At 43.1% G+C, this 25,030-nt stretch overlaps 1 protein-coding gene across 1 annotated transcript in view; it reads right to left on the reverse strand.

Moving 5' to 3' along the window:
• Positions 1 to 17,773, reverse strand: part of USP12 (ubiquitin specific peptidase 12) — a 109,048-nt gene extending 91,275 nt beyond the window's left edge. The window contains exon 1 of the mRNA XM_049867886.1: positions 17,540 to 17,773. Coding sequence (XP_049723843.1) covers positions 17,540 to 17,587 — 48 coding nt within the window. The 5' untranslated portion in view covers positions 17,588 to 17,773. The remainder of the gene's footprint in view (positions 1 to 17,539) is intronic.
• Positions 17,774 to 25,030: the final 7,257 nt, after the last annotated feature.

The following is a 25,030-nucleotide window of genomic DNA, read 5'->3' on the forward strand; positions in this document are numbered from 1 at the left end:
GACTTTCATTTTCTTCTCTCCTTGTCCCTGGAGCTTTACTGCTTCCAAGACTGGTGCCTAGATGGGCTCTAAATTTAAAAGCAGAACTACCAAATTCTCTTCTCTGAGATCCCTTAAAAGCCCAGACAGACCAATACTACTGAAATTAACACAATTTACTCACTATAATTTTAGCTCTTTAAAAAAAAAAGTGACAAGAAGATAACTATGAGAAGTTTCCTGACATTAGAAATTACCTGTTTCCTCACAGCACAAATCTGGCAAAAAACTGTATGTCAATAAGAGAGCCAAGCCCATGATACCTTACTAGAAAATAAGAAAAACGCTCTATGAACCATAAATTCCTAACACATTAAAAAGATTTTTTATTTTAAGGATAGTCTAAAACTTTGCTGCTTCAATGCTTACCTGAGCGTCCCCGAACTGGGACAATTCAAAAACTCATTTTCAAACTTGGCTATGACTACATCTTATCAAAGGTAACTTGTGAGACAGCCCATGGCCTCTCCATGTGCCTTCTATCCTGTCCTTATGAGGAAAAGGGGTAGTCGGGGCTCTACCAATAACGATCATGTAACAGTGGTTTTAATTCACATTTATAGTGCAATGAAGTTAAATGAAATGATACATGCCAAAGTCCTTTAACTTCGACAACCCTTTGGAGCAATTATTATTTCATTTCATGGTTGAAATCAGATAAAAGGACTAATACTAAACCCATTGTGGTTAATTCTGACTCAGAGTGACCCTACAGGACAGGGCAGGACTGCCCCATGGAGTTGCCAAGGCTGTAACCTTTACGGAAGCAGATAGCCACATCTTTCTGCCATGGAGTGGCTGGTGGGTTCAAATGGCCAACCTTTTGGTTAGTAGCCAAACACTTAACCACCACACCACAAGGGCTCCTTTCAAGTGGACTACCCAAGTACAAATAATTACTAAGAAAGTGAAGTAGGACTCAAAGCTATACACACCCAGCTATGAAGTTAGGGACAAAAATTCTCAACTTCTTTCTTAAAGAGGAAGGAACAACAATTTTGTCTCAACTATCAAAGCTGCAACAGAGAGTAATGGATTTGGGAGTCAAGAAATCTGAACCTTATTGACTAGGGTCAATGTGAGGATGACTTTAAGCTTGTTTTTCTGTTCTGTGAAAAGTGGGGATAATATTACCTGATCTGTCCTAATTCTAAATGGATTCTTCAGATGACAGATAAGAGAAACAGTAATCAAAAAAAAAAAAAAAAAAAAAAACTCCCCAATAAAAGAAAAGCACTAAATGATTTTGAAATGTTTTTGAAAAATCTGAAAAACAGAAACCTATATGCTGTTAGTTTTCTTAGGTGTGATAACAGCATGGTGCTGTTATATGGATTATCCTTTTGTTTTGGGTAGGTTTCTGATTAAGCAATACTTTTTTATCCAGTCTTGACAGCTCTTTCTTTTCATACAATACAGATGAGTTTAATCCACTTAGATTTGTTGTGATTAATGAAATAGCTTATTCCTTCCACCTTACGTTGGTTATTCTGAGTTTTTTTTTTTTTTTCTATTTTTCTTTTTCCTATTTTCCTGCCTTCAGAGTTTGAATGAGAAGGTTTAAACTTCTGCTGGTTTAGCAGCAAGAAAATGCATTTCTTGTTTGAGTATGTATTTACATGCATTAACATGAATATAATACATTTTAAATGTTCTAATAGTATTTATTTTGCTCCTGAATAAGAACATGGCAAGAAATTTTAATTACCCACTGAATAGTCCTTCCTTGCCACTCTATCTTGTTATTGTTGGCTGTTATGTTTTAAAAGAACGAAAGTAACTTTCTGACAATTAATGCAATTACATTCAGCAACACATTTTCATTAATTTCCATTCTCATCACTGTTTCTTATATCTCCCACCATTCCTCTGGACTTACATTTCCTCAGGCTAAATGATTAATGAGAGTCTTTTTTATAGTTATAGTTGGAGCCCTGGTGGCTCAGGTGCTAACCAAAAGGTCAGCAGTTTGAATCTACCAGCCACTCTTTGGAAAACCTATGAGGCAGTTCTACTCTGTCCTATATAGGGCCTCTGAGTTGGAACTGAGTCGACAGCAACAGGTTTTATAGTAGTTAAAACTCTTACTTACCACTCCTTGATCTAACCCCTTCCTACTGTCTAGCCTTATTTCTCACAAGACCTCTTCCAAGCACCTGAAGACCCTAAGAGGAACACATCACTCCATGACTTTGCCCACAGTTGGAATCCCATCTTTTTCTGTCCATACAATAAACCACCATTCATTTGCAAGGTTCAAATCTCTTCTATGAAGTTTTTGGGTGTTTCCCCCGCCCCTTGAAGCCTTTCCCTTTCCCAGAGAGAAATAACCATTTCCTCTTCCACAGATATTTACCATTATTCATACACATGGTGTCGCCATGAGTCAGAATCAGATTGATGGCAAATGGCAGTGGCATGTTGTTGTTGGGTAGTGGTATACTAGTAGGAACAATATCTCATTGCACTCATTTGTTCTATGGGTTTATCCTTCTTTACAACACTATAAGCAGCCTTTTTTCTCATCGTGCACACAGAAAAAATAGTATATGTAGAGCCCACAAGAATATACAGGTAAGACTGATCTCACCTTGCTGGGACTCCTCGGTCTCTGGTCAACTCAGATACCGCCTGGCTGCCCAGAACTTAAAGGTACAGGTTTCTTAGCACACCTGTCATACATTCAGGGCGCACTAAATGGAAAGCTCTATAAGACCAGAGCTTGTCATAGTCACCCTTGTATTCCCAGAATCCTGCATACTCCCTGATACAATGTAGGTCACCATTAATACTTCCTGAAAGGACTTAACTGAAGAAAAAAGCACTCTTCACGAGCCAAAAAAAAGGTACTAATCAGCTTTTAAAAAATACCTCCTTCCTCACCCCCCATGAAAAACATTCAATCACTATCAAGCAGAAAAGCATATTAGGTCATTAAAATAAAACAGCATTATAAGATAAAAACAAAGGCAACAGTTACCTAACTCTGCAAAAGCTACTATGGTTCAAAACCACTATTTACAGCAGGCAGTGAATGGATGGTAGCTGCACCGATGACCCAGTCCAAGAAGAACATGCCAGTCACCACCGAAATCAACACCCACTTCTCCTTGTAAACTGCAAATACACCTGGATTGGTATGCAGCTTAGACAAACGGGTTACTATAGGCAGATTCTAAGCAAATTTATACAGCACTTCTTCAGACACCGCACAAGTTTCAGGGAACACTGATCAGCTTTCACACAGAAACAACAGAAAAGCATAAGGCAGTGAACGTAAAGGATTATGGAGAGCTACAGCTCCTCACACGACCATGTTCTGTATTATCCTTTACACTATATCCTGTATTTGTCATGAAATAAAACAAAATTCTTCTTGATTGAGTACTCTTATGAAAATAGTCAAAGATTAGCTCATTTTTCTCCCAAAACATTATTCATATAAACTCACCTCCTTCTAACACAAACGCTGTTCATAAGATTTTAAAACTTTAAAGGAAGAATTTTTGTTTTTGGAAGTTTGGGGTGATGCCATGTTTATTCACTAATGGAATAGTTGCTGAACCACTGTTGGTAATTTTTTATTAGTTGAAAATAAACCTACCCACTGCCAATACGGGGTGCCAAATACAAGCAGTCCATATCGGTACTGTGTTCCACGAGGTACATCACAAAGCCAGTACACATCAGTACCACGGTCCAGGAAGTGCCTCACACTTCCTGGTTACACACGAGCCATACCATATCTTACTCAACTTTCCAGTCAGCACTTTATAAAAGATCTTATCAGGGAGATGACTAACGAAAGCAGGCCAGATCAGTCCCACGTTCCATAAAGCACATCACGCACATGGTACGTACTGATTCCAGAATGTACTAAAGTGGCTCAAATGCCTACCAATAAACCCCGAGGGCAGAAAATATAACGGGGGTAAATATAACTGGGGTACATCTCTCCCAGCACCCGTGAAAGGCTTTAAACGGTCAAATTCTCATATTACAGGTAATTTCAACAATTCTTGGTACGTGATTTTTCAATTCAACAACCCATAACTTTCCATAATACCTAGCATTTACATTTTCCTCCCAACACCTTAAAGTACTTTCCCGATCTGTAGTTAATCTTCCTCTAGCCTACAAGATAGGGAGGGGACAGGTTTTACAAACGGTATCTACCAGGATCAGGTTGGGAGACTGCATTGCAGGTCAACGAAAAATGGTGTTCCAGTAGAGGACAGGGACACGAGGGAGTTAAGTGTAATAATACAGCCCCAGTGTTTATTAAGAACAGTTAACCTACCATTTCAAAATACACAACAGGCAAAATCTAAACGGGAATAGACCTGAAGCTGATGTTAACACACACACATTGTTCCCGTAACGACAAAAACTTGTGCCCTTTTTTTTTTTTTTAAGTACAAAACAGTAAGGCAGGATTTTTCTTCTAAAAGTTTTCCCAACTTATTTAAAGTTCTAAAATATGTTTGAGAATGTCACGAATTTGACCAGTGACTTTTGTTCCCAGACAAAAGGAATAAAATCTCTTTATACAAACTACCCAAATCAGGAAGAGAAGACAATCTACATTCTCAGTAATATTCTAGGAGTTCCTGGGTGGTGCACAGAGTTAAGCACTCAACTGCTAGCCGAAAGCCTGGCAGCTGGAACCCACCCAGAGATGCCTAGGCACACAGGCCGGGCGGTCTGTTTCTGAAAAGTCACAGCCTCGAAAGCCCTGTGGGGCGGTTCTACTCTGCACACACAGGGTCGCCATGAGTTGGAGTCAACTCGGTGGCAACTATCAACAATATTATAGCTTAATCCAATTAATTACAAAATAAATATTTCCTTTCTCTGAGGCATAAACTATTAAACAAATGTTTAAGATAAACATTTATTTTTTTTTTAAGATAAAAATGACCTGAAAATTTTCATTCCATGAAAAAATTTCAGTTGGTATTTCTTGAGCTAACAGATTCATCAGCATGGCCAATGATTACTTCCCGTCCCACCCAGAAGAGCACATCACTCTAGAAGCACAGTAACAGCCAACACTTACAGAATGATACCAGGAGCCAGATACAGTGAGATCGTGACAGCTGGAACTCCATGGGACTGCAGTGTTTCTCGTTTTCACAAGTCTTCCACCTATGACAGGGTATAGTTTACCACTTTTCTATCACTGTGTTGTTGTTATTGTCATTGTTAGGTGCCGTCAATTCGGTTCCGACTCATAGCGACCCTATGCACAACAGAATGAAACACTGCCCTGTCCTGAGCCATCCTTGCAATCGTTGTTATGCTTGAGCTCATTGTTGCAGCCACTGTGTCAATCCACCTCGTTGAGGGTCTTCCTCTCTTCCGCTGACCCTGTACTCTGCCAAGCATGATGTCCTTCTCCAGGGACTGATTCCTTCTGATAACATGTCCAAAGTATGTAAGATGCAGTCTCACCATCCTTGCCTCTAAGGAGCATTCTGGATGTACTTCTTCTAAGGCAGATTTGTCCATTCTTTTGGCAGTCCACAGTATATTCAATATTCTTCGCCAACACCACAATTCAAAGGCATCAATCCTTCTTCGGTCTTCCTTATTCATTGTCCAGCTTTCATATGCATATGATGCAATCGAAAATACCATGGCTTGGCTTAGGCGCACCTTAGTCTTCAGGGTGACACCTTTGCTCTTCAACACTTTGAAGAGGTCCTTTGCAGCAGATTTGCCCAATGCAATGCGTCTTCTGAATTCCTGACTGCTGCTTCCATGGCTGTTGATTGCGGATCCAAGTAAAATGAAGTCCTTGACAACTTCAATCATGTCTCCGTTTATCATGATGTTCCTCACTGTTCCAGTTGTGAGGATTTTTGTTTTCTTTACGTTGAGGTGTAATCCATACTGAAGGCTGTGGTCTTTGATCTTCATTAGTAAATGCTTCAAGTCCTCTTTACTTTCAGCAAGCAAGGTTGTGTCATCTGCATAACGCAGGTTGTTAATGAGTCTTCCTCTGGTTCTGATGCCCCGTTCTTCTTCGTATATTCCAGCTTCTCGGATTATTCGCTCAGCATACAGATTAAATAGGTACGGTGAAAGAATAAAACCCTGATGCACACCTTTCCTGACTTTAAGCCAATTAGCATCCCCTTGTTCTGTCCGACAACTGCCTCTTGATCTATGTAAAGGTTCCTCATGAGCACAATTAAGTGTTCTGGAATTCCCGTTCTTCGCAATGTCATCCATAGATTGTTATGACCCACACAGTTGAATGCCTTTGCATAGTCAATAAAACACAGGAAAACATCCTTCTGGTATTCTCTGCTTACAGCCAGGATCCATTTGACATCAGCAATGATATCCCTGGTTCTATCTCCTCTTCTGAAACTCGCCTGAATTTCTGGCAGTTCCCTATCCACATGCTGCTGCAGCCGTTTTTGAATGATCTTCCACAAAATTTTGCTTGCATGATATCAATGATATTGTCTTATAATTTCCACATTCAGTTGGATCACCTTTCTTGGGAATAGGCATAAATATGGATCTCTTCCAGCCAGTTGGCCAGGAAGCTGTCTTCCGTATTTCTTGGCATAGATGAGTGAGCACCTCTAGTGCTGCATCTGTTTGTTGAAACAACTCAATTGATATCCCATCAATTCCTGGAGTCTTGTTTTCCGCCAGTGCCTTCCGAGCAGCTTGGACTTCTTCCTTCAGTACCATCAGTTCCTGATCATATGCCACCTCTCGAAATGGTTGAACATCGACTAATTCTTTTTGGTATAATGACTCTGCGTATTCCCTCCATCTTCTTTTGATGTTTCTTGCGTTGCTTAATATTTTCCCCATGGAATCCTTCACTATTGCAACTCAAGACTTGAATTTTTTCTTTAGTTCTTTCAGCTTGAGAAACAACAGGCATGTTCTTCCCTTTTGGTTTTCCATCTCCAGCTCTTTGCACAAGTCATTATAATACTTTGTCTTCTCGAGAGGCCCTTTGAAATCTTCTGTTCAGTTCTTTCACTTCATCAATTCTTTCTTTTGCTTTAGCTGCTCGACGCTTAAGAGCAAGTTTCAGAGTCTCCTCTGACATCCATCTTGGTCTTTTCTTTCTTTGCTGTCTTTTCAATGACCTCTTGCTTTCTTCATGGATGACATCGTTGATGTCATTCCACAACTCATCTGGTCTTCGGTCACTAGTGTTCAATGCGTCAATCTATTCTTCAGATGGTCTCTAAATTCAGGTGGGATATACTCAAGGTCATATTTTGGCTCTCGTGGACTTGCTCTGGTTTTCTTCAGTTTCAGCTTGAACTTGCATAGAGCAATTGATGGTCTGGTCCACAGTCGGCCCCTGGCCTTGTTCTGACTGATGATATTGAGCTTTTCCATCGTCTCTTTCCACAGATGTAGTCAAAATGATTTCTGTGTGTTCCATCTGGCGAGGTCCATGTGTATAGTCACTGTTTATGTTGGTGAAAGAAGGTATTTGCAATGAAGAAGTCGTTGGTCTTGCAAAATTCTATCACTCGATCTCCAGCATTGTTTCTATCACCAAGGCCATATTTTCCAACTACCAACGCTTCCTCTATGAGAGTAAGCAGAAAGTATTTGCATTTCCCTTCTCTGACAGGTTCCCACCTTACACAGGTTCCGGCTTCCACAGTTCCTACTGTATTATTGCAATGCTCCATTTTACAGATGAAGAAACACGGCACAGTAGAATAACTTGCCCGAGCTTATACTCACAGTTAGAGAAATAAGTGTCGAATCTCAAAAAAGGAACCAATTAGGAAATAACTATGTGAATTATCCTGTTAACGAGTAAAAGGGTGATATCACCAATCTCTGGTAAAATGCTTTTAAAGAAAGAAAAACATATTTACTTTGGAGTACAATCTTCTATAAATTATATCACATTAAAAAAATAATAATCTGAGACACTATGCATAATTCATATAAAATATGCCTAATTCCAAGCTTCATTTATTATCTAAAACATGCTTAAACCAAAAACCAAACCCACTGCCATCAAGTTGATTCCGACTCATAGCAACCCTACAGGACAGAGTGGAATTGCCCCACAGGGTTTCCAAGGAGAGCCTGGTGGATTTGAACTCTTAGCAGCTATACCACTAGGCTTTCCAAAACATGATTAGGGCTCCAAAAATGATGATGATATTCATTGATAAACTTTCAAGGTATCACAGTCAAGTTCTAGATCTGGGACAAAAAACTATAAGGAATATTTATTAAAGATTGTGTAGTTCAATTCATTATTAAAGAGAAAAATTGAAAAGTTTTAAGAGATTTTTTCTCAGATACACAGACCTAAATGTCAAAATGTGAACCAGAATTTACCTTCTAGCCCAACTGCTCTTTTGAATATACCATGCTATAGGACACATAATAATATACTACATTAAGTTTCTGAAATAGGACTGCTGAAAGAGAAACAAAATTAGATTTAAACCTGAAAAACTAAGATTTCTGGAAAGGAATTACACAAAGTATACGAATTCTTAAGTAATCTTTCCTGAGACAATAAAATCTGTAGGGGAGCTAGAATAAAATCTTTAAAAGCAGGGAAAAAGGAACTTGGTAAGTGACAAAACAAAGGTGGACTCAATCTTTGGAGACTTGGTCAAAAGCCTAGAATCAAATAGGACAACAAGACATGTTGTGATAAAGTCTAGCTGAAGTTGGCTAACGTGGAGGCCAAGTAGGGTAGATAATTAACCTACTTTGAGGTCTATTATAAAAAGATTAGTCAAAGGTGGAGGGAGAAAGCCACCAGAAGGGTAAGCGAAGCCACATGGTACAGAACATGACCATGGTACTCAGACAGACTCCACATATTTGAATATGGTATTTGAAACTCTTACACTGTAAGTGTTACAAGTTTCTGATGCCAGTGGTCTTACCTTAACTTGTAATAACTAGTAAGCATCTAGAAGCCCCTGGATGGTGCAAAACATTAATGCACTCAGCTACTAACCAAGAAATTGGAAGTTTGAGTTTACCCACAGGCACCTTGGAAGAGAAGCCTGGCAATCTCTCCCAAAAATTCAGCCACTGAAAACACTACTCTGACACCCATGGGGTCATCATGAGTCAGAAATGACTCAGCTGCAACTGGTACTGGAATAGTAAGTGTCTAAGATTCGAATAAACCCATCATCTCTTATAAAATTCCATTTCTACCAAGTATGGAACTTTACCCTTTAATAAACACTGAATGACCTATCAACAATCCAGTACCCCATCACTGTGCCCTCCTTAGTAAGCTTTCCAAGTTTTAAAACATTAAACTCTCCATGCTTATTCTGAAAACTGAGCAGATTTTAAAACTAGCATGACTAAAGAGGATGTGAAATTGTATCTAGGATATAAGCTCGATTAAGTCTTTTTTAAAGGCAAAAAATATACACTCTGGAAAGTAAAGTAAGTGATTTTCTTTCTGCTTCCTTAGAGTTTCTGTGGTTACACTGGTGGTTCAGTGGTAGGATTCTCGCCTTCCATGTGGTTCCACTCCCAGCCAACGTACCCCACGGACGGCCACTACCCCTGTCAGTGGAGGCCTACATGTTGCTATGATGTGGAACAGGTTTTAGTGGAGTTGCCAGGCTAAGACAATCTAGGAAGAAAAACCTGGTGAATACTTCCACACATCAGCCAATGAGTCACAACGCTGTGATGTGCGACCCACCACGCGGATGGCATCGCTTCCTTCCATTGTGCGTGAGGTCGCCACAATCGGGCCAACTCCACAGCAGCTAACAGCAGTTTCTATGGTTTCCAACTTTTCTATAATGAGAATGTATCACTTATATAATTTTTCAACATCCAAGACTGTTTTAACCAAATTCAGAAGATCAGCCAGCTTAAAAAAATATATTAATACTTATTTATAAAACTTATTCTTAAGGCTCAAACATTCCTCATCAATACCTAATCAATAATTTATATGATAAAGGACTCCTTATATTTGAGGCTTTCTTCCCTCGGTAAAAATTGATGAGTAAAACATTGGCAATTTGAATTTAAATGTTCTTATCATAGAAACAAGGAGCTCTGTGGTGGTGCAGTGGTTAAGTGCTCGGCTGCTAACTGAAAGGTCGGTGGTTTGAACCCACCAGCTGCTCCATGGGAGAAAAATGCATGTGGCAGTCTGCTTCCACGAAGATTACAGTCTCGGAAGCCCTATGGGGCGGCTCTACTCTGTCCTACAGGGTCTCTACGAGTCAGAATCGACTGGAAGGCTACAGTCTCGGAAGCCCTATGGGGCGGCTCTACTCTGTCCTACAGGGTCTCTACGAGTCAAAATCAACTGGAAAGCAGTGAGCTTTTGGTTTATCACAGAAATACTGTTAATAATGAGATATTAATAAAACACTGTATGAATAAAAGGAAACCCTGGTGGCGTAGTGGCTAAGGGGTACAGCTGCTAACCAAGGGGTTGGCAGCTCGAATCCACCAGGCGCCCCCTGGAAACTCTACGGGGCAGTCCTACTCTGTCCCGTAAGATGGCTATGAGTCAGAATTGACTGGACGGCAGCGGGTTTGGTTTTTGGTTTTTTGTATTAATAAAATAACTAAATGCACCCTATTTCTTGAGAAGAAACAAGAAATTTTATTTAGTATGATATTCTGCCTACATGAAGAACTATCAACCCTCCTATCAACAAGGCATGGGCTTTGAAGCTTTTCCTCCTTTTCTTCTTTTCTGGAATGATAAATTGCATTGGCCATACACACGTTTACTTGGAACTGCTTGGACTCAGGGCAATAAGAAAAGGAAAATTAGCCAGTTTTACCTGTAGTTTAAGGTCTACCATGTGCAGAGTGCTGTGTTAGGTGCAGGCTTTTCAAAAAGTTCAGGTAGTCCACGTATTATGAACCAGTTCAGTTCCTAAATCTGTCTTTAAGTCGAACTTGTACAGAAGTCAGAACAGTCAGGTATGGTTTGTGCCTAACGTCGGTTAGTCAAGATGTTTGTCTTAGTATATAGTACACAGTGTGCCTTGCTACGCATAAGAAACATTTCCAGATACACTAAACATCTTTAAGATAATACAGTGATAATAATGTTTTGAGGCACATCACAAACAAGTGCCATCTGTTATTATGAACCATCGTATGTCCTAGAATTAATATAATAGGCTTTCCAGGAATTAGTTCGTAACTACAGATTGTACATACATTGGCCATTCGTAATCTGGGGACTACCTATAAAACCCATCAGAGTAGAAGGATTTAACGTGTGACCTTGGTCTCATGAACACCATGCTGTGTTCTATCTACCTTAGTCCCTTGTGACCCAAGCAGTGCCAGTGCTGTCCCCGATCTAATTCTGCCTACCCCCTGTAAGAGCTTTTTCCCCTTTATCCAATCCCCTCCCAACTATTACTCCTACAGCCCAAACAGGAAGAGCCATAGTGTCAAAACCAGAGGCTCCATGGACAGCCATAATGGAGCACTCATTATCATTTTCTAGTCAGAGGCCACCAAAAGTTGACCTACAACCTCCATTTCAATTTTCAAAACATGGGTCCTCTGTGTGGATTCTACCACTTTTCTCATTGTTTCATAATTATTAAATACAATATGCCAGGTCCTGAAGTTTGAACCTACTTCAGAGGCAAAACAAACACTAAGTGAGGCTGAAAATGCATTATTTCCTAGAAAAATGAAAAAAAGAGGCAGTTCTAGAGTTACTTTCCCAAATTTATTCATTGTAATCTAAACATAATCACTCATTTTGGTCAGGCTAGAATACTAACTTAAGAAAAATAAATTCTACTAACTTTCACATGTAAGCAGAGCAACAGTGACATAGAATAAAACATATCTGAAGAGATTTGTTTTCACAGAGCTACTTAACCTAATTAAGGTATTACAGATTTGCCCAGGTACCATATTTTGACAACTGAAAAAAATTATGTAAACTTTAGTATTTACATAATAAAGGAGTTCCTGGGTTGTACAAACAGATAATGCATTTGGCTGCTAACCAAAAGGTTGGTGGCTCGAACCCACCCAGAGATGCTTCGGAAGAAAGGTCTGATGACTTCCAAAAAAATCAGCCATTTCGCTAACAGATACATGAGGAAACTCTCAAGATGTTAGCCATCACAGAAATGCAAATCAAAAGTACAATGAGATCCCATCTCACTCCAACAAGGCTGGCATTACTCCAAAAAACACATAATAATAAATGCTGGAGAGGCTGTGGAGAGATTGGAACTCTTATACACTGCTGGTGGGAATGTAAAATGGTACAACCACTTTGCAAATCGATTTGGTGCTTCCTTAAAAAACTAGAAATAGAACTACCATAAGTATGATCCAGCAGTCCTACTCCTAGGAATATATGCTAGAGAAATAAAAGCCTTTACACGAACAGATATAATGCACACCCATGTTCACTGCAGCACTGTTTACAATAGCAAAAAGTTGGAAGCAACCAAGGTGCCCATCAACGGATGAATGGATAAATAACTTATGGCATAGTCACACAATGGAATACTATGCATTGATAAAGAACAATGATGAATCCATGAAACATTTCATAACATGGAGAAATCTGAAAGACATTATGCTGAGTGAAATTAGCCAGCTGCAAAAAGACAAATATTGTATAAAACCACTTTACAAGAACTACAGAAATAGTTTAAACAGAGAAGAAAATATTCTTTGATGGTTACGAGAGGGGGAGGGAGGGAGGGAGGGAGAGGGGTAGTCACTAATAAGATAGTAAATAAGTTTTATTTTAGGTGAAGGGAAAGACGATATACAATACAGGAGAGGTCAACACAGCTGGACTAAACCAAAAGCAAAGAAATTTCCTGAATTAGCTGAACGCTTCAAAGGCCAGCATAGCAGGGGCACAGGTTTGAGGACCATGGTTTCAGGGGACATCTAAGTCAATTAGGATAATAAAATCTATTAAGAAAACATTCTGCATCCCACTTTGGAGAGTGGCGTTCGGGGTCTTAAACACTAGCAAGCAGCCATCTAAGATGCATCAATGGGTCTCAACCCACCTGGAGCAAGGAAGAATGAAGAACACCAAAGATACAAGGTAATTATGAGCCTAAGAGACAGAAAAACCCGTTGCCTTCGAGTCAATTCTGACTCATAGCAGCCCTTATAGGACAGCGTAGAACTGCCCCATAGTTTCCCAGGAGCGCCTGGTGGATTTGAACTGCCAACCTCTTGGTTAGCAGCCGTAGCACTTAACCACTGTGCCACCAGGGTTTCCAAGAGACAGAAAGGACCACATAAACCAGAGACTACATCTGCCTGAGGCCAAAAGAACTAGATGGTGCCCGGCCAACCCATGGCTGCCCTGACAGGGAATACAAGAAAGAACTCCTGAGGCAGCAGGAGAGTAGTGGGATGCAGACCCCAAATTCTCATAAAAAGACCAGACTTAATGATCAGACTGGGACTGGAAGTACCCCGGAGGCCATGGTCCCAGACCAAGACAGGAACCATTCCCAAAGCCAGCTCTTCAGACAGGGACTGGACCAGAATATGGGATGGAAAATGATACTGGTGAAGAATGAGCTTCTTAGATCAAGTAGACACATGAGACTATGTTGGCATCTTCTGTTTGGAGGGGAGATGAGAGGGCAAGTGGGCCAAAAGCTACCCAAATGGACACGAGGAGAGAAAGTGCAGGGAAGAACTGTGCTGTCTCATTAGGGGGAGAGCAATTAGGAGTGTACAGCAAAGTGTATGTAAATTTTTGTATGAGAGACTGACCTGATTTGTAAACTTTCATTTAAAGCACAATAAAAATTAATTTAAAAAAATCACCCACTGACAAACCTATGGAGCACAGTTCTACTCTGACACACATGGGGTCATCATGAGACAGAATCTGCTCTACAACAACCAGTTTGGTTTTCTATAGAATAAAATTTCAATTTATTCTAAATATTTCTCAGTGGCTGATTCTTCCAAGAAGTATCACTCTTCAGGTATCTCCACCACTCCACACACACCCCCTATCTCATCAATGCTTAACCAAACTCAGGGTCCCCACAGAGCAGCAGGAGAAAGTAAGTACTCTGGGAAACTTTTTTACTGTGTGCAGAGGTTAGTGGTCCTGATCGAACTGCCCTGGGTGCTGGGGATGGAGGAATAAATGATAGTCCTTGCCTTTTAAGCCTGCACATTCTAATAAGGAGATAAGAGAAAAATTTACAACACAGTAAATATGATATGCTATCAAGATGACAAAAGTGTTGTGAAACTATGTAAGGGGAAAGGAGGGTGGGGCTGGTATGGGTAGGATTATTCAAGTAAGGCTATTCCTGCTTAGGAGACAAGTAGGAACTAGCCAGGCACGTGAAGAATTCCAAGCCAAGCAAAACTACACCTACAAAGCGGAAGATGGGAGGCAGTTTTCTTTACAAGTATTGCAGGTTACAAGACATTTGGCGTTATTTTAAGAGCGCACCATAATTTATTCAAATATGAATATAACCAAACCCATTGTTGTCGAGTTGAAAATATAAAAAATATATTAAAAAGAAAAAAAAAAACCCTTTGCCATTGAGTCAATTCCGACTTATAGCGACCCTACAGGGCAGGGTAGAACTGTCCCAAATGGTTTCCAAGGAGCGCTTGGTGACTTCTAACTGCCAACCTTTTAGTTAGCAGCCATAGTAGCTCTTAACCACTACGCCATTGGGGTTTCCACGTGAATACAGACACACCTACTTTTTAATACTACTTTTGAAACTACATTTGGCCAGGCACTGCCATTTCTATATCTGCCAATACACACACACCACACGTGCAACCAATGCACCTGGGTGGGAGCCCCAGAAGGAGCTTTACTCTCTGTGCCACCCTGGCAAATCTCTCTGTGCCCTCCTGCCCTAATCTGATTACAGCACACACTTAGCAAGATGTTTATTTAAATGCTGTCTGCCTCCCTCAACTAGAATATAAACACCAGGAAAGAAGGATTTGCCTTGATCATTGCTGTACTGCTGTATCCTCAACACTCACCAAAGCCTCTTGCACTCCAGCCATTGCTGTCGTGTCAATTCTGACTCATAGCAACCTGTCACAGGACAGAGCAGAGCTGCCCCCCATGGGCTTTCCAAGACTGTAATCTTTATGGAAGCAGACTGCCACATCTTTCTCTTGCAGAGCAGCTGGGGGGTTCAAACCGCAAACCTTTCAGTTAGCAGCCTAGCACTTAACCACTGTGCCACCAGGACTTCTTTTCTTGCACTTAACCAAAACCCATTTCCGAATCATAGATGCTAAATATATACCTGAGTAGGTGAATGAAAGAATGATTAGTAAAGACTAACATATCACTCAAGTTCCGGAAACACTAGACTCTGACAATGAACTATGACCTGACCATGTGTGCAGCTCAGCAATTTGGCAAGCTTCTCTCTTTAAAACACTTCATTATCACAGTCCTTTTGCAACAGAAAAAGATAATTAGCATATCTAGAAATAATTGGTCCAAACAATCCTCTAAAACCATGTCGGTACAGTCCCTTTAATACTAATGCTCTTCTAAAATGTACACTGTTAGAAAGAACAAATATCCAACTGGGGAAATGGATCCTTCGATGATTCATTCTTCCCTGTCACGTGCTGCTTAGTATCAACAATATATTCTGTGAAATACGCTAGGGGTTTCGGACGTTGTGCAAACATGCCTAACTCTCAAGAAATAGCATTTGATGATTTTCCACCTTGGTGTTGTTTAACAACCTTTTGTCTCACTTCCAAATCGACAGTCCTCCTTTGCCTCTTGCTGCTATCACCAGCATTGCTTTTGCTGCATTTGGGAGCCATGATGCACTTCCTGATAATGTTTTCAAAACTAAAGAGAGATAACCCTACAACACTCAGGGGACGCGCGATACAGGAGACTGGAAGCTGCTGCCTACCATTCGAAGTGTGCACTATTACACAGTAAACTTTCTATTTGTAAGCAGGGAAAGTTCACGTTAAAATAACAATAAAAACTATAGTACAGTACACACATAGGCCAGTAGCATGGGTGTTTATTGTGACTATCAAGACACATGTAGCACAGGTTATATATGTTCTGTACCGTTATACATCTGGCAGCACAGTTGCCTTGACTCCAAGAGGCATGAGATACACATGTTGCCAGTGGGAAGCTGTCCCGTCTGCTATGCACGGTTCTCCAAACTCGGGATTTCTGAACTCAATTATAACCTTACAGGGCACGAATGTATATGAGGTCAGATGCTACCCAAATACACATTATGATTTCAGTCATTTTTTTTAATACTGTTTCTCAGCGTGCAGTGTAGACTGCTTTTAAAGCACCTCTCCTATGTGATTCTCCACTCTTTAAAGATATATAAAATTAACCACCTCAGATACAAAGTGGCCTGGGGATCTCTAAGCACAATCAGATGCATACAAATGGCTAGTGAGACGTGAAACAGAAGGAAAGGCCCACGTTGCAATGAATAACTTTTGGGGGGAATGACTCATAACTATGATCCCTAGACGTCAGTTCCTAGGGAGCTAACCAAGCAAATTCTGTGCCATTTTGCACACCACTTGTAGTCCTTTCGGCCAAGCACAGAAACACCAAGTTTTAAACACAACCACATTCTGCTTCATTCTGGACTTTCAACGGGCATTAACACCCTTCCCTTTCAATCCACCTAAAAGCCCTGAGAAAACAATCGCAACAACCCTTGCAGCCCTTCTCTGCACAGAAACACTTCAAGTCACACACAGATGTTTGGTGTATTAAAGTAAACAAATGACAGGAAAGGAAATGCTGCTCTTCAAGATTCGTGTGGATTCCCAGAGACAAGACTGCCACCTGGACACATGGCTGGGAACGGGAGAGCTCATTCCTCGGAAAGAGTAGAAAATGGAAAAAACGTCAACGGCACTTAGTTAAAGTTTCCACCTTCCTACACACCCCCTTTCCCCCGAACGTGGCTCGGAGGACGCCCCCTTCCGCGGCGCGCGGAGAAAATCTGCACTTGACTTCCGTCCTCTCCCCGGGCAGGAGTAAGACCCTTCCTGCCCGCCCGCCTGCCTGCCTGCCTGCCGGGGACCCCCCGCCCCCGACACACACACGGGGACACACACACACACACACGGGGACACACACACACACGGGGACACACACACACGGGGACACCACCCCGCACGGCGCCCGGCCAGCCTAAAATGGGGCCGCGCGCTCGGCGCCCCTCGCACCGGCCCAGCCCGCGCCGCACGGCCGCAGCGCCCAGCCCGCGCCCCCCTGCCCTCGCCCCGCGCCCGCCCCGCGGGAAGCAGCCCGGAGCCCGCCCACTCGCCACGTCCGGCGCTAATCGCCCCGCGGCCGCCGCAGCCCTAATCGGCCGCCCGCAGCCGCGCTCGCCGCGCCGGCGCCGCCTCCCCTCCCCCGCGCCCGGGCCAACCGCCCGCCCGGCCGGCCGCGAGGAGCGCGCTAGGCCCCGCAGCCGCCGCCGCCGCCCGCCGCACCTACCATGGTACAGATGGAGGCGAATTTGGAGACTGTCATTAGGATTTCCATCCGCCCAGCGCCATCTTCCACCCAATCACAGCGGCGGCGGGCGGGGGAGGGAGCCGGGCGCCCGCTCTCGCCGCAGCCCCGGGCGGACCCCGAGCCGCGCGGCCTGACGGACCGAGCCTGTGCTGCCGCTGCCGCCGCCGGCGCTCAGGCACTCCCGGCCTCGGGCTCCGGCCCCCGCCGCCGGCCGCCCGCCCGCCCCCGGCTCCTCCCCGGCGCAGGGCGCAGCCGCTGCTTCGGGGCCCGCGCCTGCCCGCGAAGCCGCCGCCCCCGCCGCGCACCCCGCCCAGCCCTCCCGGGAGCGGCTCCGCCGAGGCCCTAGTGCCCGGCTGCTCCGCTGCGCGGCCCCCGCGGCGCCGCGCTCTCCCCGCCCACTGCCCGCCTGCCCCCGCCCCCACCCCGCAGAGCGAGTGAGCGAGCGGCGAAGTCCGGCCCGGCCCCACCCCGCGCCTGGGCTGGGCGGGGTCTGGGCCTCGCCGCACTCCGCCCCGCCTCCCCGCGGTCCTAGAGACCGGCGCCGGCCGCGCGAGGCGCGGGTCCTGGGGTAAGCCCTGCAGGGGGAGGACCGCGGCCCGTCCCGGCCCCCGAAACCGAAGAGCAGGGCGCTTATCTGGGTGACTCAGAGTGGGAAGAGGGGAAACCCGCTTCTGTAAGGATAGCCCGGGTGATGAACCCTCCAGAGCACTTTCCAAAATGTAAGGGTTGTTTTTTTTTTTTAAAACATATATTGGGTATTTACCTGGGTCAAACCAAAAAAAACCCGAACGCGTTGCCTCAGCCCATAACTCAGAGAAAGACAAAAATGAAAGTGGCAAAGGAGAAATTATGTCTAGCTCTTTGAACTAAAAGATAAAGGGGAGGAAGGGAGGGCCTGCCTTCCTGGCTCCCGTTAGCCTTGAATTTAGATATGTTTATAAATACAGTATCTAAATATATTTGTTCTAGACAACAGGAACTGCAAAAAAAGAAAGATCTCAACCCAGCAGCGAGAATGATGCAGTAAGGCCAGCAAGTGAGAAAAATGTCCTGTGAGGGTGGGATATTTCCTCTTTTCTATTTTTACAAAATTCATACTTGCACCCTGCTTTTCATGTCAGGCAGCTCAGCTTTACTTCTTCCTATTTCAGAAAGCAGTTCAAATGAGTAGAATAACTTTATTATATTAGGAAGCTGGTGGTGTTTTTCGGTTGGCAAACTAGAGTGCTGGGGTGCTTTCCTGGGGGATTCCCCCTTTTCAGTGGGGCAGAGGGACTGAATTTAGACAAAGCTCTAAAATCAGGTATTCCTTACATCACAGGTTAAAAGTATTCAAAAAGCAAATAAAGCAGCCAAACAACATTTAGTTGAAAAAGATACATTTGCTACACAAATGCAGTTTCCATAGGGATTTCCGTTATAAGCTTGTTTGGGGGAATATTTTTCGGTTTGAATATAGCCAAGTCCCATAGTAACCAGCCTGGTTCTCCAGGTGCCTGCCTCCATGGAAGCTGGGGCCCTTCCTCTTTGCTGACACCCAAGCCAGAGCTTAGGTAGGGCTCTGTTCCAGAGGGGTACCTAAGGCATGGCAGGTAGGGTGCATGACTGGGCATCGCTTGAGGAGAGGCGCTAATGAGCAGTTTCCATAGCCCACTGCAGTTTCCATCGCCAGCCGTGAGAGATCATTCACCAATTTAAAACTAATTGCCATAGTCTCTATTTTCCTGCTAGCCTCCTGACAACCCATCTGAATTCTTCACTGTGTTCCACCCCGTTTGTACAAGGACTAAAAACTCCTTAAATCCCAGGGGCTTGCGTGGGCCCCTTTGACGTTGCCATGCCTCTGGAGCCTGTTCGTCTTGCCCATCTTAATAAATGCCCATGGCATCCTATCCTTTCTACTTTGTGTTCTCTTCCAGGAAAAAGAAACTTACTGTCGACTTGACTCCGACTCATGGCAAACCCATGTGTGTTGAATAGAACCGCATGCCACAGGATTTTTTTGTTTTGTTTTTATTGTGTTTTAAATGAAAGTTTACAGTTCAGTTAGTTTCTCATACAAAAATTTATACACACGTTGTTACGTGACCCTGGTTGCTCTCCCTATAATGTGACAGCACACTCCTCCTTTCCAACCTGTATTTCCTGTGTCCATTCTCCACAGGGTTTTTAATGGCCAATTTTTTCAAACCAGACCAGCGGGCCTTTTTTCCAAGGTGTCTCTAAACCTGCTGCTGCGAAGTTGATTCCGACTCAGAGTGACCCTGTAGAACAGAGCAGAACTGCCCCATAGGGTTTCCAAGGCTATAATATTTACAAAAGCAGACTGCCACATCTTTGTCCCGTGGAGCAGCTGGTAGGTTCCAACCACCAACTTTTTGCTTAGCAACCAAGCGCTTAACCACTTTGCACCAAAGCTCCTATAAGGTGCCTCTGGGTGGGTTCAAACCACCAGCTTTTCAGGTTAGCAGCTAAGCACGTTAACGGTTTTAACCATGTGTACCACCCAGGGACTCCTTCTGTTCCAGGGAGCAGATCTAATGTGCCAGAGGCTTAGCCACGCCTCCATCTATGCTGCCCACCCACGTGCTTAGTTGCCTGTAAATCCTAAAATGTGACAAGAATGGAGGCCTCCTTGGTCCAACTTTATACATAAGTTTATATGAAAACAGGCCTTTTTTAAATTGACTTCTGATAGAATCATCTGGAGGCATGCCTAGTAGGTGTTACATCCATCTAAATGTGCAAGTGATGTCATAGACCCTGACTGCAGAACCTCACAATGACCTGTCTCCTAGCCTAAGGTTGAGTGGAGAGGCACAAACGGAGAGATCCTACTATTTGCCAGGTGCTGTACAGGGTGGTTTTCACTATCTATAATGCAGTTGAGGATAAGATTTGGCTGAAACTCCACACTTGGCACACACCGTTGTTGTTGGGTGCCATTGGGTCGATTTCGACTCATACCAACTTCATGTGACAGAGTAGAACTGCCCCATAGGGTTTTCTAGGTTGTGATCTATACTATCCATAAGGTTTCCACTGGCTAATTTTTTTTTCAGAAGTTAAATCGCCAGATCCTTCTTCCTAGTCTGTCTTAGTCTAGAAGCTCCAATGAAACCTGTCCACCATGGGTGCACCTGCTGGTATTTGAAATACCGGTGGCATAGCTTCCAGCATCCAAGCAACACACAAGCCACCACTATACAACACACTGACTGATGGTGGTGGACCCTCAACAAGATGAATTGACACAATGGCAGCAACAATGGGCTTGAACGCAGCAATGAAATGATTGTGAGGATGGCAGGACCAGGCATCGTTTTACTCTGTTGTACATAGGGTCGCTATGTGTCGAAACCCACTCAACGGCACCTCACATCGATGGCACCTAACAACAACAACAATCTATATGGAAGCACATCACGAGGCCTTTCTCCTGCAGAGCCACTGGGTGGGTTCAAACCACCAACCTTTTGGTTAGCAGCCAAGTGTTAACCATCTGCGCAATCAGGACACTTAATCTGGGCCTAGAACTCAGGGTTTTTTGTGTTTTTTTTTTTTTTAGATTTGGCAATTTCGTTTTTTAATTTTATTATGCTTTAGGGCTAAGAAGCATGTTCCTCAGGCATGTTGTTTGTTTTATAAAAAAAAAAAAAAAAATTTTTTTTTTGTTTTTGTTTTATAGACCTGTCTAATCCTAGGCTGAAAGGTGGACTTCAGGAGTGGCTTCAGTTCTGAGTTAACGGGGTGTCCAGGGGCCATATTCTCGGGGTGTCCACCAGGCTCTGTCAGTCTGGTCTGGCATATTTTTGTGAATTTGGATTTTGTTCTACATTTGTCTCCTGCTCTGTCCAGAACCCTCTATTGTGATACCTGTCAGAGCAGTTGGTGGAACACAGTTTTTACGGGCAACTGTATCAACTTTACAAAGAGCCCCCTTTTGCCTAAGGCGGATGTGTGTGACTGACCAGCAAGCCTGCCAGAATGTGTAAACTATAAAATATGCCAAAGCCTTCAGGGACCCAGCACGTGAACAGACTAGGGCTAAGCTTAATCTGGGTGGTCAGCACAGTGTATTTAACAAGTTTTTGTTTGAAATACCTTTACAAAATCATGCACTTCCCAGTTCCTCACAAACTCCTTATTTTCCTTTACTCGTCTTGTCTCCAGCTTGCCACGGGCTACTTCATACATTTCTGCCACCTCTCCTTTTACCTGTGATGATGGTGGGAAGGGGGGTACAAGGGGGATGTGAAACATCCATAAAAGAGCCCTAGTGGCACAACAGTTAAGCACTAGGCTGCTTAGGTCTACAATTCGAACCCACCGGCAGCTCAGTGGGAAAAAGGCCTGGCAATCTGCTTCTGTAAAGATTACAGTCTAGGAAACCCTGTGGAGCAGTTCTACTCTGTCACATGGGGTCACCAGGAGTCGGAATTGACTCTACAGCACCTGTCAAGAACAGAAGGCATCCCTAATGAGTTGGCACTTATTGAGACCTTATCTGTGCCACTAAGCACTTTATGTGTATTAACTCCTGACTCCTCAAATAACCCAAGGAAGTAGATACTATTATTATCCCCATGTTATAGATGAGAAAACCAAGGCACAGAGAGAATATTTCCAAGCTTGCAAATTTAGCAAGTGATGGGACTAGGATTCAAACCCAGCTGCAGAGGCTATATTGTATTGACTCCGCTATAGCCGCTCTTGCAAAAGTACCTCGTTTCAATTCTGGCAGGGTACGGTTGAAGGAGCCCTGGTGGCACAATGGTTAAGCATTCAGCCGCTAACTGAAAGGTTGTTGGTTCAAAATCCACCCAGTAACTTCCCAGGAAAAAGATCTGGTGATCTACTTCTGTAAAGATTACATCCAAGGAAACCCCATGGGATTGTTCTACTCTGTCACGTAGGGTCACTGTGAGTTGGAACCAACTTGATGGAACCCAGCAGGGTGGGGTTGAGACTCCTTGGGGACCCACTGGAGATTTTAGCCACAAAATATACTCAAATATGTTACTGCAATTTGCAGGTTCGAGCCGCCTGCTGCAAAGCCAATACTGAGACAGGAGGAGGTAAGCAGTAAGAAGGCTTTATTGAATACCAGTATTCAAGACACAGAGGGGGTTAAATTTCTCCCAAATTCTGTCTGCCCTAAAGGGTTGATGAGAGGGTTTTATACGGAAAAGATCACAGTTACTTAATGTTTTGAGCACGTAGTCCACAGATGGTCTTATACATCACAAAACAACTTCAAAAACTCTTTATTAAACTAAAGATAGACATGTCAGGCACCTGGACTCTAATCAGTATACTTATAACAGGCTGAAAAACTCTCATAAGAATCTCTCAGCTAGTGGGGCTGTTTTGCCAAGTCCACTGTGGCTGAGATAGGGAGCAAGAAAGTAAACCTTCTTGTCAGTCTTCAGGCTGAAGGCCTTTTCTCAAGACAACAAAGAAAGGAGACATTAAAGCCACAGGAGCTGAGATAGTTCCGCACCCCTTAGGAGGGGACCGGTGCAGCTGGTGCAATTAAAAAATGTTTAGAGATTACTTAGAGCATTATCATGGCGTTAGCCATGTCAAGCTCTCAATTGCCTATTTCGAATAAGGGAAAATATGTTGTAAGGTATTAGGGTGTTTGTTATGTTTAAGAGTGGAACAGGTTGTTCAGCTATATTTTGAACAGAGCCTGCACCATCTTTTTTAAGGATCAGAGATTAATCACAGCTTATACAGCTATATTAAAACAAATGAGAAAACATATTCTCCCTAATATTAAAACATTAAAGAAAAAACATTTTCACTACATCAAATAGGTATTTATGTGCCTCGCTTTCGTCATCCGGAAAATGAGGATGATGATTTTACCCGTATCAGAGGGTTATTAGAGAAGAAGACATGGAGGATGAAATATGGAGCACCTGGCACAACACGGAGAGCTTTAAATGGACATCCAAATTCAGAATTTTAAAACTTAGGGCAGGCAAATAACAGCCTTCAGTCTGCCAGTTTACTCCCTCAGATTTAATGAGCCTCTGGTGTCACTGGTTGGTGCAGTTACCACAATGGGCTGTTAACCAAAAGACTGGAGATTCGAGTCCACTCAGAGGCTCCAAGGCAAGGCCTGGTGATCTATTTTCAAAAAATCACAAAAACCACATGAAGCACAGTTGAAAACCACATGAAGCACAGTTCTACTCCGACACACATGGGGTTCATCGGAATCGACTCCACTGACGCTGGTGCTAATTTTCTACTATGTGCCAGGCACCTAATTAGGTGCTATACATACAATTTCTAATGTAACTGTCATGGATTGAATTGTCCGCCTAAAAATATGTGTCACCTTGGCTAGGCCATAATTCCCACTGTTGCGTGATTGTCCACCATTTTGTCATTTGATGTGATTTTCCCATGTGTTGTCAATCCTGCCTCTATGATGTTAATGAGGCAGGACTCATTCTACAAGATTCAGTTGTGTTTTAAGCCAAACTCTTTTGAGATATAAGAGAGAGAAGCTAGCAGAGAGACATGGGGACCTTTTACCACCAAGAAACAAGAGCCAGGAGCATAGCGCATTGGACCCAGGGTCCCTGCACTGAGAAGCTCCTAGACCAGGGAAGATTGATGACAAGGACCTTCCTCCAGAGCCGACAGAGAGAGAAAGCCTTCCCCTAGAGCTGACACCCTGAATTAGGACTTCTAGCCTCATAGACTGAGAGAATACATTTCTCTGTTAAAGCCATCCACTTGTGGAATTTCTGTTATAGCAGCACTAGATAACTAAGAGAGTAACCTTTACAATGACCCTGGGGGATAGATAACTTAGTGCTCATGTTACACACAAGGATGCTGAGACGGAAAAGACCAAGCACCACACTCATGACCAGGCTGCCAAGCAAGAGACAGAGCAAAGCTAGAACTCACACCCAGATGCCCGATTCTAAAGCCCATGCGTTCCCCTTCTCTACACTGCTTTTTTTTTTTTCTTTTTTCTTTTTTAATAATATTTTAATGTGTTTTGGGGGAAGGTTTACATAGCTGTTTAGGTTCCCATTCAAAAATTTCTACACAAGTTGTTCACTGACGTTGGGTACATTCTCTACAATGTGTGAACATTCTCATTATCTCCGTTAAGGTTGTTCATTTCCATTAATCTAGTTTCCCTGCCCCTTTACACTCTCATCTTTGTGTTAAAGTAATTGTAGACTATTTGGTCTCATACAGGTGATTCTTTTTAAGGAGCACAGTACTTACGAGTGATATTCATTATTTTTGAGCGAATTTTGTTATTTAGCTGTAAGGTGAACTGAGGGGTTAATTTCAGTTCAAGGTTTGAAGATTATCTCAGGGCCATAGTCTCAAGGAGTCCTTCAGTCTGAGCCAGTCCAGTAGGTCTGGTTTTTTGTGGGGGTTTTTTGTTTTGTTTTGTTTAGGAATTTGAGATTGTATTCCACATTTTTC

Source organism: Elephas maximus, chromosome 23 (assembly GCF_024166365.1).
Source record: "Elephas maximus indicus isolate mEleMax1 chromosome 23, mEleMax1 primary haplotype, whole genome shotgun sequence".
Taxonomy (NCBI): domain Eukaryota; kingdom Metazoa; phylum Chordata; class Mammalia; order Proboscidea; family Elephantidae; genus Elephas; species Elephas maximus.